Below are 13,939 nucleotides of genomic sequence, written 5' to 3'. Positions count from 1 at the left end.
GCTGCCCCGCGGCTCCTACCTTCCCGCCAAGGAAAAATGGATCCGACACCGGGTAGGTGGGATACGCCGTGGAGTCGCCGGTCCGCGGAGAAGGAAGCGGCTGAGTGCCGTAACTGCCTAAGAATTGAGTCTTGGACAGCGCGTGCTCGTTGCCATAGTGATACCACCAACGGCCGGGAGGAGGGGCAGGAATTGGAGTGGGATGGTAGAAATGCCAGAAAGAGCCTTTTAACTTTCTTCAAACTAACCAACTGCCCTACGTTCTACATTTAGATTCCTGTGCTGTGGTGCAGTTACTTAAGCAGAATAACTAGCATAATAATTGCCGTATTACCATCATTTATGTACGTTTCTCATTAATTTTTCACAACACTTCAAGGTAGACCTGATCCCCACTTAATAAGCAAGATGGGACCTGAAGTTACCCTACCAAGGTCACTCAGCCAATGTACTCAAGCTGTGATTCAAGCTTAAGTTACCTGCTTTTTTCACTTTGCCAAATTTCAGTCATCTGGGTATTTCGCTACTCAGTTTTGCCCTTCAACCACTCTCATTTGGGGCAGCAGATACGGGCAGGCTATTCATAAATAATCAACGATAAATAAACTACAGGACTTATTAATAAAAATGCAAATATAAGATACCTCATATCCCTATCAAAATCGCAAAGGCAGTTTTTACAATTTCTATTATTTCCTTAGGATGGTAGTAGAATTTAGTAAAACACTTCTAAAGTGTAGTTTGGTCGCTGAATCAAACGCCTTTAGAATGTATATACTTTTTTGATCCAGCAATTCCAACTCTTAAGAGTATGCTCCATGTAATGTTACCCATGATTGTAAAGGTTTGGGAAGAGTCTGAGAATTCAACACTGAGACTGGTTGAACAGATTTTGGCACACCCAAAACAATGGGATTCTCTGCAACCATTCAAAGTTATGTTACAGAAAAATATTTCTTGACAGGGTAGTTATTAATTGGTAGTTGTTAAATCCAGTGATTATTTTTCTGTTCTCATTTTGTGAAATTCTCATCATGTTAATGTTGACATTACCTCAGTGACAAGAAAATTTCCAGGTTTCTCTCCTACCTCATCAGACACTTGCCACTGCGTAGTTTGCTTTGCAGGTGTTTACCTCTGTTCACCTTCTCAGTGGAAATGCCTTAAGACTGGGCCTGTCTTTCCTTCTTTGTACATTCACAAATACCAGGTTTAGATACCAGGTTCTCAGCTCCAGACACCTATATTCAGCTGTCCATTTGAGGTCTCCAATTGAATGATTTAATACTTAAGCTTGAAGTAACCAAAAATAGAATCCCTGACTCCTCTCCTTTCCCAACCTCCCCCTTCATCTTAGATCTCTTGGCAGCATTCAGTGCCCCCTACTTGAAACATACTTTTCTCTTGGTTTGCAGAACTCCCTGCTTTCCCATTTTCTTCCTCCTTTACTTGCTCCTCTTCTGCCAATTCTTTGCAGAAGTCACTGAAGGTTTATTCATTAGCCCTCTTATCTTATCATATTTCTTCCAAGACGATTTTATTGACGTGCACAGATTTAAGTGCCATCTGTGTTCAGGTTCATTCTTTCATCAGATATTCATACTTGCTGCACCTGCTATGTAGGTAGCTAAGTAAGTAGCCCTGTTCTAGACACTGGAACAAAATAAAATCATTGTGCTGCACGGACGTGAAGCAGCTGGCACTCTCGATTCTGGATGTATCTATTGGATCAGTCACTTTGGAAAATTGCTGTTGACTATAATGTTTATCTTATGACTAAGAAGTTTTCGTCTATATGTACCCAACAGAAACACATATACATACTAGAATTTGTATATTCATAACAGCACTATTTGTAGTAGACAAATTTTGGAAACTACCCAAAGTACCATCAATAGTAGAATGGATAAATAAAATGTATATATACACACACACTGGACATGAATGAACAATGTGGATAATATCACTAACATAATGTGTGAAAGAAACCAGATGCAAAATAATACATACCATAGGATTCCATTATAAAATAGACAATACTTGGCAAAATTAGTCTGTTAGAAGTCAAGCTAGTGATTCTCCTTGTGAGGGGAAGTGGGTGTCATGATTGGAGGGGAGCAGGAATGAGCTTCTGGGCTGAGGTTAACATTCTGTTTCTTAATCTTGCTATTGGTAACAGGAATTTTAGTTTGTGAAAATTCAAGCTGTACATTGATGATAGTATGTATCTTATACTTCTATCTATTTAAGGTTTTTAAAATGTACTTATAAAAAAAGATCTTTGCCCTCATACATCTTGTGGGATGACTAGTGACTCCAAAATTTTATCTCTAGTTACTTATCTTGGAGCTCTAGACTCATGCTACTGAATACTAAGTACCTCCACCTGGATATTTCAGATGGATCTCAAAATAGAAATCTTGATATTCACCTTCTAACCCTGTTATTTCCTCACTCTCAGTAAACAGTACTGTCCACCCAAGAGCTTAAGCTCAAAATCTAAGTGTAATCCTTGAGTCCTCTTTCCCCGACCCTGCACTGCCGTTCAGTTACCAAGTTGTATTGTCTTTTCTTACACATCCCAAATATTTCTACTTCTTAGGCATCCTCCCTTGGAGCCCCCACCTGAGTAGCAGGAATTTTCTCTTTTCACTCATTAGAAGAGCTTTGCTGGTTGCTCTGTACTCTTGTCTGCTGGCTTCATTCTTTGTCACCTCTGAGACATGGTCCTGGGAAAAACAGCATCTCAGCTGATAAGCCCAGCTTGTTGTGTGAGTACAAGAAGCTAGCCTAGACCCTGAAGCTGACCCCCACTGCCATATGAGCACTCAGGGCTGAGTCCAACAGTGTTGATTGTCTGCTAAATTAGATTTTTATAGGATTTAAGGAAGAGCCCAAATCTAGTAAATATAGTATTATAAATATCTAGAATTTAATCCAAAATTACTGGGAATATGAAGAATCTGGAAAATTTCACCTCACATGAAACAAAAACACCAGTATTTTTCAACACTGAGATGACATAGATTTTGTATCTAACAAATTTTAAAGCAAGTATTAGGAAATGTTTCAAAAAATAAAAATGATTAAAAGATGACAAGAACAAAGCCCTCACTGTATTGGCTCATTAGCTAAATTGAGCTGAAAGAAAAAAGTTGAGGAAAAAATCAATAGAATTTATCCATCTGGACAATAAAGAGAAAAAATTTGAAAAAAAATATAGCACCAATGATATGTGGGACAGTAGCAAAAGTTCTAAACTTTGTGTTAGAGCCTGAGAAAAAGACAGGAAAAACTTGCAGAAAAACAAAGTGGAAAAATAATGACATGAAAGTTTACCAAATTAGTAAAAGACATAAACCTACGATTCAAGAAGCTCAGGGAACCCTCAAATAAGATAATCTCAAAAAATTCACATCAAAACACATCTAAAAACTGCTGAAAACTGAAGAGAAAAATTTCCTGAAAGCAGCTAGAGGAGAACAATGCACCTATAAGGGAAAGCCAATTTGAAGGACTGGATTTGTCATCAGAAACTATGGAGAACAGGAAAAAAAAAAGGTGGAACATTTTTGGAGTACTGATGAAAAAATTTTAAACCTACAATTTTATATCAAGTAAAATACTCTTCAAGAATGAAAATGAAATTCAGATGTTCTCACATGAAGGAAAACTAAAAAAAACAAAATTTGTCAGAGCTACTTTAAAATGCTAAAGGAATAACTTTAGACAGGAAATACCAGAAAAAAACATGATTTAGAATAAATGATGAGTAGTTCACATGGTAAATGTTTGAGTATGTAACTCCTGGGGTTTATTTCAAAGTAAAAATTATACATTGTCTAAAATATATATATATATCTCCACTTCTTTCCATTTCTGATCTGAGCCACCGTCATCTCCATCGCAGACTTATGCAATAGCTTCCTGATTGGTCTCCTCTCCAGCTCTTCCATCTTTAGGATTTCTTCTCGTTATAGTAGCTTTAGTGCTCTTGAAAACTGGATCTTGAAAGCTGGATACCTTCCAGTAGTGTCACATCCAAATTCCTTGGCCACATCCAGATTCCAAGGCCCATCATGCCTTGATCCCTAGTCTTCTCCATACTCACTGTCCGGGATCATTATATTTCAGCCTGGATACTCATTGCTCCTGTGCAGCCTGTGCATGGACTGTTGAATCTCAAGAACTTAAATGTTCCAGGAAGATGCTTCTCCTATCTCCCAGTGCCCCATCTAAGATTGCCCACATCATTTTTTTTCACCACGGTTCGTATTTGGTATTTTCTTGTGTTTAGGTATGTCTTGCTCCATTTGAAGTAAGCATCGTGAAACCAGGACCCTGTCTTTTTGGTTTACCACTGGATTCTCAGTACCTATAACATACTAGCATTCAGATACTTAGTGTTACAATAAATGAAACATGTTTAGTTATAGTGTGATCCCAAATATTATTTAGGAAAAATATATACACATGGAGAAAAACCTGGAAGCATACCAGAATGTTCAGATCATCTCTGGTGATGGAATTGCAGGTCATCAAAACTTTTTATGATTATTTGTATTCCCTAATTTTTCTCTTAAGAACTTGTTTAATAAAAAGTTTTAAAATACTATATATCATTTAGGTCTTAAAGATTTACACCCAAAATGGCTTTGAGGCATAAAGATGAATTCTAGATCTTTAAAGCATGTAAGAAATGTATAAAATTGCACCCTTTTATATTGTACCCTTAAATTCGTATACATACAGTGATTGGTTTCAACTTATTTTAAGTTACCTTTGAAACTTCAAAATTCTGGATAAGCTGGTCTTAAAGGCATTTGTAAACATAAAGACATCTACTACACAAATGACAAGTCACATCTGGCTGTTTACAATTTCAGAAGTTTCAGTAACTCAGGGTTCTTGAGCCTTCTGAAATTATATATAAAATTTTGTGTGGGGTAGTTGCATACATATGGGGTTTTCAGAGGAAAGGTCCCTCCCTTAGCTTTCATTAGATTCTCTAAAGCATCCATGCCCTCCACTTGCTAATTTTTCTTATTTCCTTCGTCCCTTTTTTTTTTTTTTTTTGGCTACCTGTTTTCTTTTTGTTTTACTGAGGTACATACAATAAAATGCACAAATCTTCGTGTACAGTTTGATCAGTTTTGACATGTATACACTCAGTAACCATCGCCTAGATCAAGATATCAAACATTCTAATTTTTTTTTCCCCTTCACCTATTTCCCCCATCCCTTCACCTTTCTACCCTATATCAACCACCACTCCTTCCTTGTGTTTGGGTCTATTTCTGTTTTGCTTGTTTGCTCACCTGTTTTGCTTTTAGATTCCACAAATAAGTGAAATCATACGGCATCATCTCACTCTGATTTATTTATTTCTGATTTATTTAGCATAATAGCCACTGGGTATATCCATGTTGTCACAAATGGCAGGATTTCTTTTTTATAGGTGAGTAATATTCCATTGTGCATATATACCACATCTTTTTTATCCATTGATCTATTGATGGACATTTAGGTTGCTTCTGTATTTTGGCTTTTGTAAATAATGCTGTGATAAACATACGCATGCATGTATCTTTTCAGATTAGTGATTTTGTTTTCTTCAGGTAAATTCCCAGAAGTGGAATTGCTGGGTCCTATGGTACTTCTAATTTTTTGAGAAACCCCCACTCTGCTTTCCACAGTGGCTGCACCAATTTGCAGTTCCAACAGCAGTGTATGAGGGTTCCCTTTTTCTTGCATCATACAGTTATTTCTTGTCTTGTTGATATTAGCCATCTAACTGGTGTGAGGTGCTATCTCATTGTGGCTTTGATTTGCATTTCCCTAATGATTAGTGATGTTGAGCATCTTTTCATGTACTTATTGGCCACCTGTATGTCTTCTTTGGCAAAATGTCTATTCTGGTCCTCTACCTAGTTTTAAATTGGATTGTTTTTTTTTGGTGTTGAGTTGTATGAGTTTTTTATGTATTTTGGATGTTAACCCCTTATTGGTTATATCACTTAGAAACATATTCTCCAAATTTCTTAACTATGTGACAATCCCTTTTCCAAAAGCTCTTTGGGAAAAGACAATGTGGCATTTTGGAAAAATTCCTGTGGCCAAAACAAATGATCCCCTCCTTAAAATTCATCCATTGAGGAAGGGCTACCCTTATTAAAATATGAATGCCTTTTGGGAGAGAAAGATGTATTAAAGCCATTCTGTTATTAACCTCTTAGTACAAATTGCTTCATCATCTCTTTCCCTAAGTACTGCATTTGCGATTTTTTCATATGCCAGCAAGGAGACTTGGGAAGTGACAGTCCAGTAGGTGGCCTGAGACCTACTGACTTAAGCAAGTGAGACAGCTGTGATAGAACGTGCCAACTCCCGACTGCTACATAACAAGTAACAGTACCATGAAACAGTACTTAATTTAGTGGAATTGTATATTCTGCTCTGACCCATTAATTTTAACCCACTAATGAGTTCAACCCACAGTTTAAAAAACAGCTCTAGGTAGATGGTGTTGTGTAGCTTCTGTAGTGAGGAGTAAGGAAAATTTCTGTTCAGTCAGAAGTAGAGGGAGGTAGTGATGCCGGGGTTCTTGTTCACAAAGCCGATGAATGAGCTTCACGAACAGTCAAGGTAGGAAAGCAAGGTACAGGCTTTTATAAAGTGAAAGAACAGAGCTCCCGGCTTATGCCAGGAGGGGACAAGAGAGTGTGGTGGCGTGTTGTCTAGGGGATTTATAGGCAGTTGAGAGACCAAGAGTTAGGGAGGTGGATCCACCAGATGGTCTCTAAGTGTTTGTTTTTAAAGAGACACTAAGTTTCTTATCGGTTTTCCAAACTATTTTGTGGAGTTAACATAAGAAGTTTACTGTTTTGATCCCTTCTCAGAATAGCAGTTTCTTGGTTTGGGAGTATATCGGTCAAGGCTGCTTGTTTTGCTTTCAAGGTGAGCTGAGTTACTGACTTGATTAGGGCTGGAGGAGGAAAAGCAGCATCTGGGTAAAGTTAAAGATAAACTGGGCCTTTTAGCAGGCTAAAGTAAATCTTACAATAGTCTTACTTAATTGACACAAACAAGACATGGGCTATGCTGAGGTATTTTCTTATCTGGAGGATGGTCAAACATTCCCAGTCAGGTTATTCCTGGCTTTTTGGTTTTAACTAATCTTCACTGAAGAATGCTTATATTCCTAGTTTAATATTTTACTTTAGAGAATTAACGTGACTCTGTCTTTGTTTAATTGTTTAATATGGAGTTTTGGTAGGGGTCTTTTTCCGGAGGCCCTCACCCTACTCTGACTACACTCACTGTCCCTGTCTCAGTGGGACACTAGAACTTGGGTGAGATGCCTGGGCAACAAATAACCAGTCAACTCCGCCATGACCTTTACCAGCCGTGTGAGCAACTTACTTCACTTCCTTGTGTGTTTTCTTCATGTATAAATTAGAGGTAATGGCTAAACTGATGGGGACTAAATTGCAAAATGAATAAGTACTTAGCACACAGTGCCTGGCATAGTAAACATTTGATCCATGTATTAAGGATAATAATTAGAAGTGGTTTACAACCCCTGACCTCAATGCCTACCCCTTTTTATTCAGAAAACCTGTTTTAAAATGAAGCCTAAAGTACAAGAATAAAAGTAGATCTTTACCCGTAAATGCACCCATCTTTCAAGCCATTAAATGTAAAAAGATCTCAAAGTGGTCATCTTTATAGAAGCAGTTATTTGTTGAATGAGGGAACACCTTGTATTGTTTCCATTGAATGTAATGGGGATCTATGCTACACAGAAAACACATATTGTGTACAGGGTCAGAATGAAACATTCCATTTTAATTTTCCCCTGCCTGCTCTGAGCTACCACCACCACTATTAAGAGGAAATTCCACAGTAGATTTTGGTGAATGATTGGCAGCCACCTCATCTTCCTTAATAGGGATATTTTACAAAACACATGATTAAGTTCCTGTTGTTATAAGGAAGAAAAAGCACTACAGGAGCACAGTCCAGTCTATATTGAAATTAGTTACAATTGTTTGCTAAATAAGGATGCTTTACCTGAAAATCCAGAGTTCTCCAAAATGACCAAGTAGGCCATGCTTCCTACATGGTGACAAGTGGCTCAAGCAGAACAGCGGCAGGACCGCCACCCATAGGGGGACAGGGGTGCTCAGGTCTTTCCAGTTCCTGTGGTTTCCCCACGCTGAGACCAAACCAAGCCTTGGCCTTTTTCAAAGTGGAGAAATCTTACTCATTTCCATCCTATGGGGTCTACGTGGCCCCTGCTCTAAGGTGCACCTTTAAAGGACAGTGCCTCACAGCCATCTCTGCAGTGAGCTTAGCCACGCTCCAGGCGACAAAACATCAAGTCAGGGAGCACACTACCTCTGCTTTTCCCCGAAGCAGAAGCCCAGGATGACCTCTCAGTGCTGCCTCTCTGCAGTCCCAGCTTTCAGACCTCTGCTTCCTTTTATTTCCAGATGATGCTGATCCCTGCCTCGCCTCGTTTTAGTTTGCCTTACCTTATTCTAATACTTACTGTCTGGTTCTGGCAGTTTATCTGCTCTTAGTTAATTGCCTTGCAAACCCCTAAATATTCCCTATGTTAGCCGTTAAATGTAAAAAGATCTCAAAAAGGTCATCTATACAGAAGTGATTATTTAATGAATGAGAGGGCACCTTATATCCAATTTCCATTTATAACTTTCTACCCATCACCTTTCATACTGAGCTCTATGGTTGTCATAACTAGACCCACAGTTACGGTGCCTATTTCACTACCACTTTCAAGGCCCAAAGTTTAAATTTTTCCCAGCAATCCAGTAGCTTTTGAACTTTAGCCCTGATTTCATTTTTGGTATCAAGTTTTCTAGGCTATCCTTGAAATTAAAGCTAAATATTACTCTTCTAATATCCAGCTTCTAACATTCTCCCCCAATTTTCCATCCTTGAACTGCATCTCAAATTGCCGCTTCATCCTTAACTACTAATTCACTTACCACTACATTAAGATTAAATTTCCTAGAGGAAGTGATTCTACAGCATCTTACTACGCTGATGGACAGTGACTGTAATGGGGATTGTGGGGGGGGGGGCTTGGTGAAGGGGGGAGCCTAGTAAACATAATGATCTACATGTAATTGTAGATTAATGATAACAAATTCAAAAAATTTCCTAGAGAACTTTTTACTGCAAACATTCGTTTTTATTTTGTATCAGTATCTCTTCCCCAGAAAACTAATTTTCTTTGAAAGAAAAGTCTTCCATCCCAGGCTTTTTGTAATATTAAGATTACTACTACATTTGAAGCATTTTTTTGTACTTTAATAACTTCCTGTCGTTCAGATTTATTTCTGGGCTGTCCTAACAACACCATGAACTAAATGATACTTAAGGGTGATGGTGTTCGGTGATTACCTCAAATAGCAAAACATGCTACTTCAAAGAAAACATTATGCCTTCTACATATAAAAACTATGCAGACTGTTTTTTACATTTCCAGTGCTGAAAATTTATTATGTAAATGAGTATCATAGTGATACCCTGAAACAAAGATTTTCACTATCATTAGAATTAAGTTCTGTGACTTGAAATTTAAATAATTTGAAAATTGATGAATATACCATTAGGACTCATGGTGATAAAAACCTGAGTTAGACCTAAAACAATGATTCAGAGAATTTCAAATGCTTGCGTTTTTCTTAAAATGAGTATTAGTGTATGACTAATATAGAAATAATAAAATTTCAGGTTTTAAGTGCAAATATATGTGATTATATCTTTATATGTATTTTCATACGTAAGACTATGCAGTATAAGGTTGAAGGCACCCGGGGGAGGGATGAGCACGTCAGACACTGATAACGTGCCTAAGTCCCTGGCTGCTGCCCCCTCCCAACCTGAAAAAATGTGCCTTAGGCTAGCCAATCCTCACGTTGCTGTAAATCTAAACTCTGCCTCCCCCTACCTTCTTTAAAAACTCGCTGCCTGCCCTGCTGAGTGTGACTTCCCCGGCCTGTGATAGCCAGACAGGGGAATATCACCCGAGAATTGCGCTCAAATAAACTGCCTGGCCCTTTGTTGCCTCTCATCGCCTGCTTATTTCGGCTAGAATTTATCTTACATGCAGAAACTATACTTTTCCAATAAAATTTTGTAAAGTGTACTATTATGTTTATTGTATCAAAATTTCATAAAATATAAATTTAAGCAGAACTTCCGAAGTTTACTATTCTTTTATTGTTAACAATATCAAAATTACATAAAATATAAATTGAAGCAGAAAATTGATGAATTTTGTTTCTTCAGATGGTCTTTAAGAATTTCAAAAACCTTGAAGTTTGCTGAAAATAGAAAATATTCATAAAATGAAACATTTTGGAAACCTGTAATGGTACTTTTCTTAACATTTGGTTAATTTAAAAAATAGGTCAAAATGTGCATTTTGTTCCAAATTCAAAAGGGGACACAGTAAAAAGTAATTCAGTCTCACACTCTATTTCTGCCTCCCAGAAGCAATTACATATCCTTATAAAGATCGTCTAATCACATATAAGCATACGTCTGAGAGGGTATATGCTTTAAAAACAAACATACAAGGGTAGACTACTCTGACCACTATTCCATACCTTTTTCAATTAGTAATAAATACATTATATTTATTGGTTATTTTTAAATGATCCCTTCCAGGCTTTAAAATTTAAATAAATTAGAAGAGTTCTGAATAAGTACACACATTTAAATGGATACATGTAAACTGTTTTGCTACTATAAGAATAATAATAAAACATCTGTATCTACTTTTATGCATAAGTCCAAATGTACCTATAGGATAAATTCCTAGAAATGGAATTGATGGTTTGTGCAATTTAGATCTTATGAAATCTTGTCAAATTGCCCTTCATAAAGGTTTTTACCATTTTTCATTCTGACCAACTATGTGTGAGAATGGACATTTCTCCACTACATCTCTAGTAACTGTGTTTTCAAATAAAACAACTTTATTTAAGAGTGCATGTTGACATAAGATTAACCTTATTTACTTTAAATTTCTGTGATTAACTTTACAAAATGATTTCACAAATATTCTAACAGAAAACTTCTTAGTAGAAACCTAAGTAGCAGGAAGACCAAATTATTCCATTATATCTTGAAATTTTTTTCTGTTCTCAAAAATAAACATACATCAACTTGTTTAATCCAGCACTGAAAAGATTCTTCAGATTATCAATACTGAATTATAGTTTGGAGATTATGTTAAGGCTTTTCAGCATCTGAGTCCACAGAAGATAAAAGAATGAACTATTTCAACTCAGTAAACTGAGCATCAACTGCAAGTCAAGTAGTATACTAGACACTTTTAATTAAGAGGGACAGGCACATAAGTGACTTCTAATACAATATTATAAGTTAAGAACTGCCACAGAAACCCATATAAAATGCTTAGAACCCAAACAAATTCTGCATGGCAATCGGAATATTACAAGAAATGAGGTGTCTTTTTATTATGCTCTCTTAATTAACAAATCAGTTAATTTCCTTCTGTAGTTTATACTTATTTATATCCCAACTCATTTTTAAAAGCTCAGATATAAAATGGTTTGCAGAGATAGATGTAATAAAAAGACAAAAGTAAGTAAATTTGGAAATCCAGGTAAGGGGAAAATACAAGTTAGAAAGAAAATGAAGCCTGGCCGCACCCAGTGTCTGCACTCCTGATTGCTCTGCAGCTGTAGGGGTAGGCTGCATCTGGCTGCTTCCTGGCAGCTAAGTAAAGCAGGTCTAGAAGACTTCAGTCTCCCTAGGATAAACATAAATGAACAATTGCCAGGGACACAGATTTCGCTTGTCTTGAGACCCACTGAAAGTTCTTGGTATTGGTTTTCATAGCAGTAAGTTTTATACCAAATCTCAGTTCAGCAAAAATCATTCTAAAGGTGGACAAAATATGCCCCAGACAGACAGTTCTCAGAGGTGACTTAATTCTGGGATCACAAGATCATACGCCTTCAGGAGCATCCAGGTGCTGACAACAGGGAGTGGTGAGACTGGAGAAAAGCACTTGCCTTCACCTAAAGGCATTTCCAATCAGTTTTGTTTTTTGTTAGGATTCAGTGTGGGCTAAGGTAAAGTCAAACACATTAGGTTTATAGAATAGAGACTAGAATATCTGAGACCTTCATGAGAGTATCTATTTCCAAAACTAAAATAGAAGAATTAAATATATGTCAAATGAGTGAATCCAAGACTAAAATGTAGACTATTTCATAAAGTGAATGGACTTCAATACTCTGTGAGTATTGAGCAGCAAGAATAATGCAGAATTTTTTTTTTTTCAAGAAAAATATATAAGACACTCTTAATCATGGTTTCAGTGTTAGGAAGCAGAGATATTTATCCCTTTCAATTTTATACTTGCGAGCATTGTTTGAAATTTTTATCATGTACTTGTATTAATTTTTAATTGATAAATATGTTAATTGCCAAAAAATAGACATTTGGGTTGTACGTTCAAGACTGTATTCCCTAATAAAAATCTGGAAGGCAGTTATTTGGGCTATTAGTTCTTAACCAAAGGTGGGAGCTTTGTCAAAGTACAATTAACTGAAAAGTTGAATCCAAGGGAAATTGTGTCAAAAATGCATATTCCTGGGCCCTACAACTAGAGAGCCATTTGATAAATCTTGGGTGGGATCCTGGAACTTAACATTTTTAACAAGGACCCCAGAGAATTCTGATGTAGGTGGTCTATAGATCACCCTTGGAAATCTGCTACCTACCAGGTGACTGTTCTCTTCTCTCCAAGACCACCCCTCAACCCTAACCCCTCACTATCACCACACTCACACCCAGCTCTCCACCCCCAACTTCTTTGCTGCCCATTTAAGGCAGATTACCTAGGTTTTGAGAATCAACCATGTGGAGGGCAGGGTTAACCATTTAGCATACAAAGATCATCATCAGGAATTGGCCTCCAAGAGAACTAGCCTACCTCCATAGCTGGTGTGAGATTTCCCTCAGAAAACAGTCTTGATCTATTTAACCACAAATGTTCCATGAAGTACATACTATTCTATGTCACACAGCATGACCACATTAAGTTCAGCCTGGAACATTCCCAATGGGCCACTGCAGACATTTTTAGAAACCTCAACACCTACATAACATCTGAGTTTTAGCGATATAACTACAAGAGACAGCTCTTTCTTGCTATTTCTGTGGGCACACTTACCTATCTTCTGCTGTCTTACTGGAAGGATAAAAAACTTTGAATGAAAATCCACTTCTTGGAAAAGAGCCCTTTGGGAGAAAAGTAGGGTAAGTGAATAATTACTGAACTTTTAATAAGGAACTCCTAATTTTAAAATCAAATTCCTTGATCATGACTTAAAAATAAAGTTCAAGTTATAAGGTGTGACTATAAAGTAATGAGATACATTTCAGCCTGATCTTTATAGAGAAGGTACTACTATAAAATATCTCCACTTGAAGCAAACATCTTTCAAGTTGGCTAGACAGTCTTATGCTAACATGTGACTGAAATGCTTAGAAGCAGCTCTGCTTATAAGAAACAATACTGTGTGATACTAAATATGCATATGAGACCTTAAACATCATGTTCAAGAACTCTTTCCCACCCCTCTCCCCAGTAAAAATCTGGGTTTGATGCCCTTCCAATGTGCCCCAAAGCAACTGAGCAGTAATCACACATACAATTGTCTGTCCACTATGAAACTAGAGCAGAGACTCAGGTTTTCCAGTCTTTTTGTGCCCTTGGCACTAACCCAAGGCATGGCCCACTGCAGGCACTTATTAATGGGAGTTTCTATCAATAAGGGAGAAGCAATGTCAAAAGCAAGTTTAGGACTTGCCCAAAAGGCATAAGGTGAAAAAAAAAAAAAGATACAATGATGTGTAGGAGGTG

The 13,939-nt window shown here is 37.2% G+C and overlaps 1 protein-coding gene across 1 annotated transcript in view; it reads right to left on the bottom strand.

Annotated features, from left to right (window-relative positions):
* Positions 1 to 10,235: 10,235 nt before the first annotated feature.
* POLE2 (DNA polymerase epsilon 2, accessory subunit) overlaps positions 10,236 to 13,939 on the bottom strand; it is a 28,916-nt gene continuing 25,212 nt past the window's right edge. Inside the window, exons 18-19 of the mRNA XM_057488483.1 lie at positions 13,247 to 13,314; positions 10,236 to 10,358 (exon numbers count right to left, since the gene is read on the bottom strand). Of these exons, the coding sequence (XP_057344466.1) occupies positions 10,340 to 10,358; positions 13,247 to 13,314 (87 nt within the window). The 3' untranslated portion in view covers positions 10,236 to 10,339. The remainder of the gene's footprint in view (positions 10,359 to 13,246; positions 13,315 to 13,939) is intronic.

Source organism: Manis pentadactyla, chromosome 11 (assembly GCF_030020395.1).
Source record: "Manis pentadactyla isolate mManPen7 chromosome 11, mManPen7.hap1, whole genome shotgun sequence".
NCBI classification, from domain to species: Eukaryota; Metazoa; Chordata; class Mammalia; order Pholidota; family Manidae; genus Manis; species Manis pentadactyla.
This window is presented reverse-complemented; position numbering and strand designations above follow the sequence as displayed.